The 15410-nt window shown below is 41.9% G+C and overlaps 1 protein-coding gene across 6 annotated transcripts in view; it reads right to left on the reverse strand.

The window, feature by feature from the left end:
• The window catches only part of DNAJC7 (DnaJ heat shock protein family (Hsp40) member C7), a 28813-nt gene extending 13403 nt beyond the window's left edge, over positions 1-15410 (reverse strand). Inside the window, exons 1-6 of one of the 6 annotated variants that reach the window (XM_081161844.1) lie at positions 15244-15410; positions 14736-15153; positions 2418-2506; positions 1598-1722; positions 1102-1215; positions 410-484 (exon numbers count right to left, since the gene is read on the reverse strand). In XM_081161844.1, the coding sequence (XP_081017970.1) occupies positions 410-484; positions 1102-1215; positions 1598-1722; positions 2418-2506; positions 14736-14812 (480 nt within the window). In that variant the 5' untranslated portion in view covers positions 14813-15153; positions 15244-15410. Of the gene's footprint in view, positions 1-409; positions 485-1101; positions 1216-1597; positions 1723-2417; positions 2507-5241; positions 5441-9148; positions 9308-14440; positions 14601-14735 lie in introns of those variants that run through there. The other 5 variants (XM_081161845.1, XM_081161849.1, XM_081161847.1 and 2 more) reach the window with 5 other exon arrangements.

Genomic DNA, 15410 nt, shown 5'->3' on the forward strand with positions numbered 1-15410 from the left:
TTCCTGATTTTGCTGTGAACCTACAACTATTCTAAAAAAATTTTAAGGTCTTAAAAAATTAAAAGGAAAAAGTCAAATTAAATTTACTATTCTAGATCTTCTGTACCCATGCTACTCCTCTTATATCTCTCTCTCATACACACACACCCACACACACCCCTTTGTGAGAGAGTAGATAAGATTTACGCTGCCCAGCCGGGCTTGGTTCAGCAGTTGAGCACTGACCTAGGATCCAGGAGATCGGGGTTCAATTCCCTGTCAGGGCACATGCCCGGGTTGCAGGTTGCAGCCTATCAATGAGTCTCTCATCATTGATGTTTCTATCTCTCTCTCTCCCTCTCTCTCTGAAATCAATACAGATATATTAAAAAAAAAAAAAAGAAAAGATTTATGCATAGTTGTACTTTACCTTCCGAAAATCTCGCTTCTCAAAATCCGTTTCTGCTATTTTCTCATATTCTATGACAGCATTAGCATTCTTGAACTACACCAGAAAATCAAATAAGGGAACATTTTAGTGAAGTTGTAGATTCAACCACCACAAAAATCAGTAAGGCCAATGAATGTGCTACTTTAAGAAAATACGAACCATAGACTTAACAGAAAGGCTAAAGGCCCAAACCTCACCCCTAATTTGAACTTAAACTCAGGAATACCAAGAGTCATGCCTTGACATATACAAAATAAAGGCAAGGCACTGTCAGGGACTAAGTAAAAGTTTGGAGATTCTCACTAAAATATAGCCATGGGTAAACTGCGCATATATGGAGATGGAACTAAAACGTGTTTCAGCTGCTTAACCAGGATTTGAATTTACTAAATTCTTTAGCCTCACTCAAACCAGTTCCTTGATGCATCTGTCTATTCCCCTAGTCATCTCAGAAACTCTCCAATTTTCACAGATTTCTAAAGTTGTAAATCATATTCAAAACTCCTTTGACAGATCAGGAAGCTGAGGCTCAGAGAGACTATGAGACTTGCCTACAGTCGCCCAGGTATGGCTGATGGGAGAAGTGAGACCAGATCTCGGAGTCTCAAGTCACCATTCACCCAAATGTACCACAATGTCTCTTTTAATAACAGACAGGATCAGACTCGTACCTCCTGCTGTGCCTGAGCATTTTTGTGATCCAATTCTAGGGCTCTCTGGAAACTGCGACATGCTGCCATGGCATTCCCTAAAGACAGGTGGCATTTGCCTTCTCGTAGATGTCCCTAGAAGAAACGCAAAGAAGGAAGACAAGGAGCATGAATGGCCAAGCAGACAAGATATTAATAGCAGCAACAAACAGCTACACAAAGCCGACATGGGATGAAAATGGCCAGAGAAATGGTTCTCAACCAGGGCTGATTCTTCTTTCCATGGGACATTTAGCAATGTTAGAGACATTTTTGATTGTTACAACTGGGAAGGGAGGGGATACTATTGATACCTTAAAGGCCAGGGATGCTGCTAAACATCCTACAATGTACAGGATAGCACCTCACAACAAAGAATTATCTAGCCCAAAATGTCAATAGCATTGAGATTGAGAAACCCTGGGCTAGAAGTCAAATGCAGTAACTCAGCACTCCCCCCAAAGAGCCCATTACATACCCGGACGAAACTGTCATCCAACCTCACTGACTGTTGTGCATCTCCAAGAGCTTCCCGGAACCTTCCGAGCATCATCAAGGTGGCCGCTCGGTTCCCATAATAGCTAGCATTTTTAGGACACATATCTACAGGAAAGGAAGAAGGAAGTAAAACAAGGTTTAGAATGGGCCACTGCTTCAAAAGCTCATGGGACATCTTCCTCAGAACTATATCAAACTGTAATAGGAATGGTGATACTCTTTTTAAAAAGCCACTGTCAAATTTTTGACTACCTATGCTAATGGACAGCAGCAATGGTGAAACCAATTTAAAAGTAAAAAAAGTTATTAAAAATCATTTATACTTAGTTTTAAAGTGCATCTATTATCTTTTGGAATAGGGGTTAGCATACTTCCCTTCTTACTGGACTATGTTTTATGTAATAAGACATGAAAATGAATTTGCATTTGTTTATCTGGGGATAGGAAGCCTGTAAAGCAAGTTAGGTGAGAAAAATACTAGCATGGGATTAAAATAGGTTGGCAAATTGAGCATGGAGGTAACTAAGACCTGAATATCCAAAAAGGCCATCTTCTAAGATAGTAAATGAATTGGCAATGGGTGAAATGCATTTAGGTGGGCATCTTTTTGCCATAACATCTAGAATTTCTGGAATAGCTTTTAATTTGCCAAAAGAACTACCACCCACTTAAGCTAGAAAAAGTAACTCCTCCATGAGGCCATTAAGCTTAAAGATGTGCTACTTTTTAGAGAGAAGCTATTTATATTTTAACACTAGTTAGCAAATTATTTTCCAGCATAAGCATTAGGTCCATCTCACCTATGGCTTTTGTGTAATAGTTATAAGCTTCATTGTAATCTTTCTTGGCATAGTATGCATTTCCTTGTTCCTTGAAAGACTCTGCTTCCCTGAAAAGGAAAGAGAAAGAGAATCATGTTACTATCTATACCAAGGCAATAACCTCTGTAATCTCATGGGAGCAATTTTTGGTCTAGAGCCCCTGGCACATTGAGTTGAAAGTTAGTGTGATACTTGAAGGAATTTATAGATTTGTTCCATTGGCTGATGGACCAAAAGGAGGTGCTAATGAAAAAATCCAGGGTCTTCAAATGCTAGTTTTTGTTACTTAGATACATTTAAACTAAGAAAACCTCTCTCATGTACCCTGTTTTACCTTGCTACTCCCACCCACTCCCCTCCCCCTGCAGTCATTCTCTTTACGACATGCAAATTTAGACATTCTCTCAGAGACCGAATCTTTATATATTTACTTCCTTTCCACTGTGTCACAACTGCTGCCCTTTAGCGAACTTACAAAAAATGAGCCACAGATAATTTCATTCATGGCAACTGATCTCTCAATATGAAGTGGGTCATATCCTTAGAGTTTTAATGATTTACTCTCTTTAGAAGTGGCTCATGCGTTTGTCACTGGAAGGACAAGCAGAGCAAAAGCAGATGGCAAAGGAGTTAAAAGCACAGCACATTGGTGTTTAAGATGGGAAACAGAGTGACAGCAAAGATCAAGAACTAGGAAGTAAAATAAGGTTTTCTATGAGGTATAGGCTGCCATGCCATGCTTTAAAAATTACCCATCTACTCGTATTCCCTCTGCCCATCACACATATATGGGTACTTTCTGCCCTCTCTACCATCCCTGTAGTACCTTGTATAAACACCATCTGGATAATATCAGAATTTCTGCCCTATCCCAAGATACATTTTTTTGAAGCTGTGCCATTAGACAAATTGTACTTTCCAAAAGGAACAATGTTTTATCATTGGGAATTATATTCCTGACCAAATCAGACATAATCAACAATGTTTTAAAGGAACAACAAACTAGCAACCTCTATCAAAGATACCTAAAATCATTCTGATCAATTACAGTGACAAAGATAACTCTTTGCCAAAACAATTACTGCAACGTTACTAAATATCTAAGGAAAAGTTATAAGGAAGAGTCTGTTTCTTTTCCTGTCCTCCACACATGCAAAAACAGAGTTCAAGGGCTGCCTGAAGTGAGGACAAAAGTACGTAGTTCTTAACCTTGGTGATGGTATGGGAGTTTACAGCTTGACTCTATGGATATCGGCATTGGGGAGATTTGTGATTTATTTACATATGCACTTTAAATTACAAACTGGCAAAGCTGCCATCCTTTTATTGAGGCAATCTCCCTTTCCATTCTTCTCCATGACTGTCCTGGCAAGCCCTACTAACATGAAAAGAGTGCTAGAAGAAGGAAAGTGGGAATGACCTAAAAATGCTGCAAGATTTGAATTGTGATGAATAGATAATTCTGTTTAATTTTTTTTATACCAACTGTCACATGCATAGAGAGGCCATCTGCTATTGAAAGTCCTTAAGAAGGATCCCCCAAATGCAAGACTTGTGGGACCAAAGGCAATCTTTCTACATTGTGTGCACTGTCCTATAACTCTAAGTGAACCAAGGCACTATATAAAAACTATGAGAAGCCTATCCTTTCAGAACAGACATGCTAAGAGTTGAAGAAAGGGTTTCTCCAACACTGGATTTCAGAAGTTGAGTCAAATTCCTGTGAAGAAATGGGGCAGTAAATTCAAAGGAAATATCAGGCCCAAAATGGTGCCCGAGAAGATCTAGCCATTTCTTCAGCTGGCTAGTGGTTAAGAATACACAAATTCTTGAGGAAAACGAAAGGCGTCTAAGCACTCGGATAAATGTTGTGTCGGCAGTATAAAGCTTGTTAGTCAAAGGTGAAACAATCTGTAGAGCTACTTCAAAGTGTCCTTTCTGTTGTGCAACACTAATCCCATGGAGGCGAACGAGTTCAGCTCTGGCTTCTAGTAAAAATGCAAAGGACGGTTTCTGTGGAAGATTAGTAATGATCATTGAGGTCAGGTACTTTCCATACATTACTTTCTTATTACATGAGTTTCATTATTCCCATTTTTCAAAAAAGGAAATTAAGGTTTAGAGGTGAAAAACTGGCCCAAGGTCAGGATAGCCCACACCTGTCAGATTACAAAGCTTTGCACTTCGTACTGTGCTACGCTTTCTCTCTAATGCTCATCTCTACCTACTGCCTAAGACTTTAAAAATTAATCTGTACTGCCAGGAAAAAGACATGGGCAATGAACGTGAATTTCTTTAAACCAAGACACAAAATAGCCCAATATATAAAATCAAACTCCAGAACTGCAATCTGGATGACATTCTAACAATTGGTCATAGAGAGAGCAGGGCTCCTTTAAGATCCAAGACCTAGTGAACTGGACTTTGCCTCCCCCAAGAAATGCATTTCATTTTAGTAAATGGTGAGTAGATTCCATTCTAGAGCAAACAAAGCAAGTAATGTAGAGTCAGCCCACAGCAGAAAGAACAAGAAGAATTGTGTTGTGACAAGTTACCATGTTTTTAACCTCACACTGCACAGCATCAGGCAAGAATTAGCTATTCCCACACAACTGCCTCATGAAAAGGACTTATTTTCATAGAAACATGGTTGATTAACAGCTGCCTAAACAATGGGCACTTGGTTCTGCTTTTAGACTGAATGCTTATTTTTTGCCTCCAGGTCCACCGCCCAAGTGGAGCCCCTCCTCCATCTTGATCCTCCCCACCAAGTACATGACAAGCTTTAACCAATGGGCCTGACCCTGCGCGACCAGCCGAGGAAAGAGTGGATCTTTGGAATCCAGCATGGCAGCAGCAAGAACTGAACAAGGCTGCATCAGGAACAATTCCAGGGTCAAATCCATTCAAGTCCTGCCCTGGGAGTCTGAGAAAGGGCTGAAGCTTGTTCAAGCTGCCCTTACAGCAAAGGGACTGAAGGATGAGATGTCAAAGGCGTGGGACTGGAAAAGAAGGAGAAGAGCTGGTTAACACTGGAATTGAGGGCAATCTGGCACGGTGGCATCTGTCACTCCACTCACTGCCAAGGTCAACTTATTTGATAAGCAAGTGAGGTACAACACATACGTACTAAAACATGTCAGTACTGAAAAAGGAAGAATTAGAATTAACTGCATTCACTGGGACAATCTAAAAAAAGGAAAGGATTCCAAAAGAGACTAAATTAAACTACGGATTATCTTTTACAGCTACAAAATAAAATTCAGACTAAACCCTGAAATGTAATACCACAGCAAAATATAGGCTTGGCCATAACTGACCTGATGGCACTATTAACAGTGTACTCTATCTCTAGTCCTTTTTCAGATTTTCAAAGGATTTCCAATGAGGAGCTTTGAAATGGCCTTCTGAAGTGGTTATGATAATAACATCACGTGTTCTCCAACAGAGGAAGAGCAACTGAGGCACCCAAGGTGGCCGCACAGGTTTCCTAACTCCTATAGTCCCCTATTTTTGCCTCTGGATCCTGTTGTTTCAAGGTTTTTAGGTTAAAACTAAGTTATCCAGTTCCTTATGCAATCCTTGGGTCAACTTTAAGCAGAATAAGCTTCATCTCTCTGATTTTCCAAGAGATGCTAGAAATGACTTTACCTCCCCTCCACCAAACCAGTACTTTCACTTTAATAGCTGGCAACAAATTCTTATGAAAACAGCTACTGAAAAAAGGTTTTCAAAAACTCTGTCCTCTTTTGGTCACATGATGGGACGGTCTCCCACAACAGGATCACTGCTGGTTGGCTGGGGCTAGCCTTCCCTCAGACAAATATAGGTAAGGAGAATACATTCCATTCCTGGTTTGCTTTGCTATGTTAAAATGTATTTCTTTATTTTTCAGAATAACCTCATCAATTGGAAAAGTGCAGCTCTGAAAACCTGCTCTTCTATACTACACATGTGTTAAAAATTTGTACATCCTCTAATCATGCAGGTACATTTTTTTTTCCCCATTTGAGCACCCATTCATCACAGATGCTAACTACTCCGACAAACACTGCCAAGGGAATCATTTCACACAGGTCTTAGCAGGGCTCAGCATCATGTGATCAAACAGACAACTTAGGCTTATGATTACCAGCCAACTTTGCACATTTACAGCTCAGCTAAATTAAAAATACATTAAAACACCACAGTTGACATTGCAATGTGCCCCAAATTAGATGCCCTTCAAAAATTTCCATTTTCTCTCTAAATACTTCTAAGTTGTGCACTTAAGCAAGATCTTTGCCTTAGGCTAACTAGTCTATCTTTTAGCAATTAAAGAGGTATTCAGAAATTTTAATCAGCTTTTAATAATGCAGGATTCATTGGGTGGTAGTTTTTAAAACATTCTCAACATAGCTGGGTTCACTCTGGAATTGTGTCACATACCACACATTTGTAGATTATTAAAATAGGGATGAGATGCTTCATCGTTTGTACAGTATTATTTTTAAGATGTATTCTGCCTCAGTGCACAAAAAATAAAGACCAGCATGGTTTCACAATTCTGCAACATTCTTAACTGAGGAAATGCTGATTAGATTTTTGTATGACAAAAAGCATACATAACACTGCTTTTATTTATTTGAAGTATTTGGCTAGAATAATGTATTTTTAATAAAGTTCAGCTCTTCCAATGGTATTAATAATCATTTAAATCAAAACACACACAAGCAGCAGCTTGAACAACGGTGTTTTTTTTCCATTTTCTCAGAAGAAAAATCTAGCTTTGCTAAAATTACAACTCACAACAAAATGATTTATTTTGTTAGCAAAGAGGAGTGTTTGGGGCCTTTGATTCTGGAGACTATTTTATTGGCAGGAAGAGCCTTAAAAAAGATACCTTCCCCTTTCTTACCCTCTGGCTATTAAGAATACTACTTTATACACCAGTGAAACAAATATCCTTTATGCATTCCTACTACATTTACTACTTCCAAAATGTCATCCTTACTCTATGATTGTTGCACCCATTTCTTTTATTCAGTCAGATTTACTAGTTGCTGCTGATCTAGAAATGTCCTCCACCCTTCAGAATTCATGGGATCGTGGCCAGTGTCAGAGTAGAAATTCTTTCCTCCTTCCCACAGCTTGAGACCTTTTGTCCCCAAAGGCATGTCACAGGATCTGTTTCATGTTGTAATCTCTCTGACCTTCATGAGAGTAAAGTAAAAGGAGCCCAGGAACCTAACTTTGATTTTGTCTTACCAAATACATATTACTCTCTTATCATCTGACTAATCTAGGGGTGATTTGACAATTTGAGTTTCATAAAGATAGGTGGAAGCAATACATGACTTAGAACAATTTCACAGATTAAGAGCTTGCTAAATGCAAGGTACTGCATACTGAGTGCAAAAAAGGCTTCATTACGGTCCAGAGAAAACAGAGGGTGGGGCTCCATCCAACTGATACCTTTTGGTAAAGGTGGGCTACCCAGCTTCCTTCCAATTTTCTATAAAAGACAGATTCTGCTTTCACTTTAAAACACAATTAAAACATCTGCCCTACCCCCACACCAAAAGAGGGAAGAAGATGAAGACGAACAAAACTTATAAACATACCAGTTCAAATCATTCTGTCTAGTTATCTAGGGGGAAGCTTCAAAGAGGCAGAGCCAGAGGGACCAAGAGGCACCGAGTCATAGATACAGTCTACACAAGGCAGCAGCACTCTCTACTGCTCAAGTAGGGAAGGACACCAGACAACATGCTGGATGGAGTTGGCTCTGTCTCATTCAAATGGGGGGGGGGGGGGGGGATGTGGAACAACCAATCAATCAATCTGGACAGAAATCCCATCAGTGCAGGCGATGGACAGTCTCACAGAAATAGCTCCTTCAACTGTGAGTTATGCTAGTTCCTTAGGTGGGAGGTGTCACAATCTGTGGAACCCACCTAACCTTCAATTACCCCTGGGGAAAGGACACAGAACCATAAAGCTGCTTCTGAGAAACAAGCTTCCCTGAAGCCACTATGAGGACACAAGTCACTGGCTTTTCAGAATTAGCCAGAGGCTTGTTTTCATAAAATATTCCAAACCCACCATTTTCTATTCCTTGGTTCCCAATTCTGTGACATCTCCTACCCTCACGGGGACACTAGCATCCATCCAAAATCTAGACTGAGGTACTAAGAAAAAGGCTGCTTTCTGAGATTTTTTGGGGGGGGGATGAAGTGGGAGGAATGGGAACCAATATAAGGAATCTGGATTGTCAACCAGTATTTTGCTTCCCAAGTTCTCTAGGTTCCTTAGTTCAACAGGTGGTTGACTAAGAGCAAACTGTCTGAGAAAGAACTCTCAGGTCAGAAACTCCAAGAATAAGAGAGGGTCCCATTTGCCTCTCCCTCCCCCCAAAGTTTAATATTAGAATCAGAAGAGACAGTTAACACTTTGCTCATCAGTCTGGCCTCCCCACATAAACATTAAGTTATATGCCAAAAAAAAATTAGGTCTCAGAATCAGACTTTAAAAGTCAAATATTCCTCCTCGTATTACCATTCCCAAACCACTCATACCCCTGCCAATGATGGAGTAAAACACAGGAACTGCCATTTTAATCTGGTTGGGGGAGAAAAAAATTGTTAATCCAATAAAATCAACAGACTACTGGGATAATGTACACTGATTCCTGCCCTTACTGCTGAAATTCAGACAGTTTAAAAGAATACCTGGAACGACCTCTAAGTAACTTCCACATCACTCAGCACTGGAGAAAGGGGACCAAACATTAGTGGAGTAAGGGAGAAATGGGCTCTCAGAGGGACTCTGCATCAGACCACAAGGCACCTAGGCAGCCGCTGACCATTGTTCTCCAATCTTCTAAAGTCCTAGAAAAAGAAAGCAAAGGCAAGTGCCCAGTACTCAGTCAGCTTTTTAAAACTTAAAATACTAGCTTCAATGACTAAACTAACCCCTGATTGGCTGGAATGTACATACAGCTGGACCTTAAGCCAATCAGAGTTCTGGTCGTTGGGAATGGACTAGACACTAGAGCAACTGCCACTTACTGGCCCAACATTTTATTAAAAGGTAGTGGAACCTCCGTTCCAGAAGGCTGTTTGAGAAGAGATTTTTTTGAAAGCTGAATCATTTTTTCCCATTAGAAATAATGTAAACTGAATTCATTTCTAGACCCCCCCAAATGATTCCATTTTAACCTTATATACAGTACATCTAATGAACTGCTTAATGAACACTTCTTTACTTGAATTTATTGAACCACCCCCTACTAGCCTTAAATGAATCACTTTCAGCACCCTCCAGGGATGCAGCATCTTCGCTTTCTCACAAATCACTGTCTGGAAAATGCAGTCACTGGCTAACGCTTTTCCTTGATCCAAATCAACACGTTTTCCTAACTCTTCAATTGCCTATGATCATTGTTTCTTTCACACCCTCAGCAACATTACCACTCTTACTGGCTTCTTTATGTTTTAAAATTGTGCTAATTGTCCATTTCGACCAACAACAAAAGAAAAAAAAAACCCACAAAAATATTCACAGCACAATTTCCTGAGATGTTAACAACAGGAGGTTTACTTCCGATTCACATTCTCTCCTTTGTTTATGGTCTGAGAGACGCTGTGCTTTTTGTCCTACTGGTGGTCTCAGGTCAAAAACTGAGTTGTTTCAGATAGGAGAAGTTGGGAAATGCTTGAGAATCAAGGTTTGACTGTAGTTCAATTTACCTGGCTCTGGTTAATATGTAGATCCGAATTAGAGCAGCAAGGAACAGAGAGACCCTTCCTTCCTCTGTAGTCTACCTGTGTTCCAGTTATGATTATTTAACAATTTTGCACTTGTTAAATATCAGGGGTTCAATTAATTTGCTGGTATTCAGGATTCTGTATTTCTAGGTTTACCCCTTCCTTAACCATGGCTCATTTGTCCCATCTCCCATTCTTTCATCTCTGACCCCAAAATTAAAATGAAAGCTGAGAGTCATAGTGTTTCTCAATGATTTGGGTTCAAGGTCAAAGATAAATTTCCATTTAACTTGCAGGCTTACTGAAATGTCTAGCTGTCTGCCCTGGAAATTCAGGGGAAAGTTTAGGGGGACAAATGCCTAAGGATTGAAAGCAGGGTAAAGAAGAGGGGGGAAGGCATCCCCACAAACTGTTCTTGGAGGCTACGAACTCCAAAATGTCCCAAGGAGCCACAGTAAACAACAACAGCAAACCCTGGATACAGACTCAGGGTACAGTGCTTCCCACCAACAATACGGATGGAGAAATAAAAGGCAAAATCCACAGAATTTACAATATCTAGGTACTAAGAAAGGGTCTAAATAACTTCTTGCTTGCATCCATAAGGAAAACAGATACAAAGGAGTTAAGATCTATAGCTCAAGGAATCAGTTAAGGATGTCCTTGCTCCTCAGTCTATGGCTCCTATTGGTTCTGTTTAAAAGACAACGAGATTTAAATTCATTGTCTCCTCCATTAATGAACAACTTGAAACCATCTGATTTTACCATAATAAAGACTTCTGGAGACCAAGCTGCCCCCAGTCCAGGAAATGTGACCAGAGCCTTCAACCAAGACAGATATTCATAAATTAGGTAAAGCAATCAGCAACTTCCCAGAACAGCTGAAATGTAAAGCCTATGAAATTTAGCCCTCTGTCTTCCAAGCTGCTTTATCTGTTCTGGTGGGCAAAGAAAAATAAATAATCTTCATGTACAGAATGCTGGTCTATTTTGGAGTGCCAACTAATACATCTCTTATTTTAGCCTCTCAGCTGCTATGGGGGAAAAGAACTTTATTAGAATGACAGGCAAAAAAGCCAAGTCCATTTCTTTTCTCTCTAGAGACACTAAAGCTAAGGAAATAAAACATGTAGCCATTTAAAATGCTGTTACCATGAGGTCCAGTGTCTTGAAAGCTCCTCTCATCTTGCCCCCTGAGGGATTATAACAATTTAGCAGCAGCAGCAGCAGCAGGATGCCCCTAAGCCAAGATGCAAGGAAGGACTCCTTGCTGGACTTCACAAAAACAACCCAAGAGACCCATCAATTCACATGTCCCCAAGTGAACTGGTAGTAGGACTGTAACCAGAGGTGAACTTGGCCAAACGACAAATCAAGACAGATAGTAAAGGGCACTTATAAGGGATGTTCCTATCCCTGCTCTCTGCTATGACCACTTAGGAGGATTCCAAGATATATGAAAAATGTAAATAACCTTTCTCCAAAACTTCTAAATTCCCACTCCATTTTCAGCATTGGAAAAACCATACACATACAAAGGTTTTTTCTTAATAACAGATCCCAATGTTTATGTAAACCTCCTAAGGATGCAGAAAATCACTCTGTGACTTTTTTTCTTGTTTACTTCACTATTTTTCTTTTTATTTGTTTACCTTAGTGGTATATAATAAACATCTATGCTTTATTATATTTAAAAGAGATCTATATATGTGTATAACATATAAGTCTATTTGGTAATAATACATTTTTCATAGTTAAATTTAGTTATTTTTTTCTTAGTGGAAGACAAAAAACTTGTGCATTTTACAGCCAATGGCATCTTTTTAAATTTTTAATTATTTACTTTTAATTTTCACTGAATTTCAGGGTGACACTGGTTAATAAAATTATATAGGCTTCAGGTGTACAATTCTGTAATACATCATCTGTATATTGTTTTGTGTTCACAACCAATGACATCTTCAATTTCATGAAATAAGGCAGTTAACATAAGTCAACACCCTCCCTTATTTTGCTGTACTGCTACCAAACACCATGTTTTTGAGTGATGCAGTCACATTAGAGCATCACCAGTTTTAGGTTTCTTACTGTATCTTCAAGTTCATTTATTATAATTTTATGATCGAATATTCTCTAAGGCTGTAATTTTTTCTTTTTTTCCCTTTTTTTTAAGGAAAAGGATTTGCTTTAGAGAGGGGGCTTTGAAGAGGAGCACAAATTAGGGACAGTCCCTACATCATATATTTACACTGAGTGCGTTTAAATTACACACAGCCCAAGACCCTATTTATAGTGCAAAGAACCATGGAACTCTTTTCACATGAAGTTTAATCCTTACAATTAATTTAAGCTCTGTGTTGGGGTAGTTGTATTTCCCATTTTGCAGTTCCTTAATAATGCCAATGATGCTTAATTCTAAATATCTGTGAAAACTCATGACTAAGTGTGGCAAGCAGTTAGACATGAGCAGCACAAGGATGATGGGCCAGGTACAGAAGGTCACTAGGACAAAAAGCCCTGGGTGCCCAGCAATGGGAAGATCTGGGAAAACAAGGACCTCACTCCCAGGATTACCCTCTCTCACCTAGCAAATCGCTGGTCATGCAGTTTAAACCCCCTGACCTTTCACATCACTGGTCATGCGGTTCAGATCCTCCCCTGACCTTTCCTCTCCTGACATGTTACTAGCTATTCCAGTTAGACCCCCTTTGAGGGGGAATGAAAAAAGAGGCTGGAGAATAGCCCTTAAGCCCCCAGGACAATGAGGTTCTGACCCACATCAATACGTATAGGCCTCAGCTGTGTTTCAGCTCTAGGCCCAGAATAGCAGCAAAACCAGACAAGCAAAGCTGTGGCTGAAATAGGGGCCAGTTGCATTAACTAATGACCCCCAGCCCTGATGCCAAACAATCAGTCAGTGGAGACCTAGATCCTGAAAGGACACACCTGGAAAGCTGATGAACATTCTATTGGGATCCTTTTGAGACCTCTAGATAAATACCCTCAAGAGGGGAATCCAGAGCAGCAGTCTCTGTGGAGCAGGCTTGCCCTTTTACCCACCTCCTTCCCCCAGGCATGTTTTCTTTGCTTCTCTTTCTCCTAAGCTCCAAGGGCCCTTCTTTTGCCTCTGTAATTTGTTCCCTGAGCCCATGCAGCTCAGCTGGCTCACCTGTACCTCTGTGACTTTCTAAATAAACATTTGCTTGTATTTGAGTCTTGGCTCTGATTTCTTTCTTAGCCAGAACTCATCCCGAGGTTGCTGAACCAAGGTTCAATCACTGGAAACATTCTGGTGCCATTTTGCCACCAACATAAGGATACCAGGTTCTGGTATCCTGACTTCTCTGATATCCCAGAGACCTACTATACTTTGCCAAGCCTCTTGGCTCCCAACAGGTCAGGAACTTGGCACTCAATGGCTGCAATAGCTACCCTTATACTTGATATCTATTTATTCTGCCTCACTGAATCTGTTTCTAACTTACGTAGTAAAAATATCTCAGAATCCCGATTTCAGATCTCATGCACAAATTCTACATCACCACCTCAAATAACCCAGACTGAAGACATAACGGGCTTGGTATAAAGATATGAAATATGGAAAGAAACTGAGAGAATTGTAATCAATTAATCTGCAGCTTATAAGGAAAGGGCTCCAAACTTCCAGAACCTTTTAATTTTGCTTCAAGATTAGGACGAGTATGAATACCCACAACTGTGTTCCAACCCCACTTTCAACAATCTGCCTTAGCTGTAGCCAGAATCCAGAATGTTCTCGAAAAACACTCACTCAGCAGCTCCCTTGGCTAGTCTGAACTGGCAATCTCGAGCCACTGCAGCTGCCCAGCAGTGTCAATAGCGCACAAGCAGCTGCCCTCTTCCTTGCTGCTTAAGAAGGAATAATAGCCCTGAGAAGAATGAGGGTATTACTCGGGTGGGGATGGAGGGTTGGAGGGAGAGATGTTTGACGTGTAACGCAAGAAATAAGCCCCTCCCCTCTTCCTCTTTATCATTTTCGACTTCTGGGGTAACTGGGGGGAGGGGGCGACCAGGTAAATAATGAAGACACACAATGACCTCGGACCCAGACTAGTGCTCGCTGGGGTATAATTAAGGAAGAAAAGGATGGGGAGAGCACGGGCTTTGGAGATGCAAAGTGCTGACAGACGACAATGCACAGAAGGCAGGGGTCGGGGGCGATGTAAGGAAGTTGTCATTGTCACCGCGCCGCCTCCCCCACCCCGCAACAGACCTCAAATTCCCTCAGAGACCAAGTCTTCACCCTAGGGACGACCTTCCTCTCTGCTGGAGAACGACCGAAGCCTCAGTTCCCCAACCAGGCGGAAGCGGGAGGGGAGGTCCGACCTCCGAGAGCGCCCCTTCAGGGGGTCCATCCGGACTGGATCTCGAGCGGGGGGGGGGGGGGGGGGGGATCCGCGAGGGCGGGGCGTCGCCTCACCAGCTAGGAGCTACATCCTGGCAAGGACGGGTTACCCAGAGCCACGGAGCTTAAGTTTTCCCCTTCTATTACCCTGCCACCCGGTTACCTTTTCGCTCCTTCTTCGTCGGGCAGTTCTGGCTCGGTCGCCGCCATTACCACATCGCACTCCGCGGCAGCCGCCATCTTACCGCCTAGACCAGAGAGCCGGGTGGGAGGCCGGCGGTGAAGAGCACTTCCGGTCGGAGCATCGAGCAGCTCGGCAGTGCTGTGCCCAGAGGGGCTCCCTCGGGCCCGTCTACCAGTAAGAGGCTCCGCTTGGGGCCAGAGCGGCCTTCCGCCCCCGGAGGTCCACGGCGGTCTCCGCGCCGGGGCGGGGCCCCAGGGACGGTTCCTGTGCGTGGGGGGCGCCACTTTAACCGTGAATCGAAAGGGGGTACAGGAGGGTGTCGCCTCTCTAGACCTTGGTTTTCCTCAGTATTCCGAGAGCCTCGTTGCCATAGCAATTTCCAATCCTAGAGCGTCTTCTGTAAGGTTCAGTGGGGGTCTGAGTTGGGTGGGGACCCGATGACTCAGGACTCTGTTGGGAAAGAGCCCCCCGCTACTACCTTCCCTACCTTCCACAGCTTCCTCCTGGGAAAGGCAAGAAGAGACACTTTGAGCCCGGTTCCGTCAGCTTTCGTGGGCCCTTGGAAGCCCTGCCCAACCAAGCCAGGGGAACGCAGGGCGTCTTCACCCCGCGCCTTTCATCCCCTCCGGATCTCCAAGCACCAACTGGTTCATC

This window comes from Miniopterus schreibersii, assembly GCF_964146895.1.
Source record: "Miniopterus schreibersii genome assembly, chromosome: 16".
In the NCBI taxonomy this organism is placed as follows: Eukaryota; Metazoa; Chordata; class Mammalia; order Chiroptera; family Miniopteridae; genus Miniopterus; species Miniopterus schreibersii.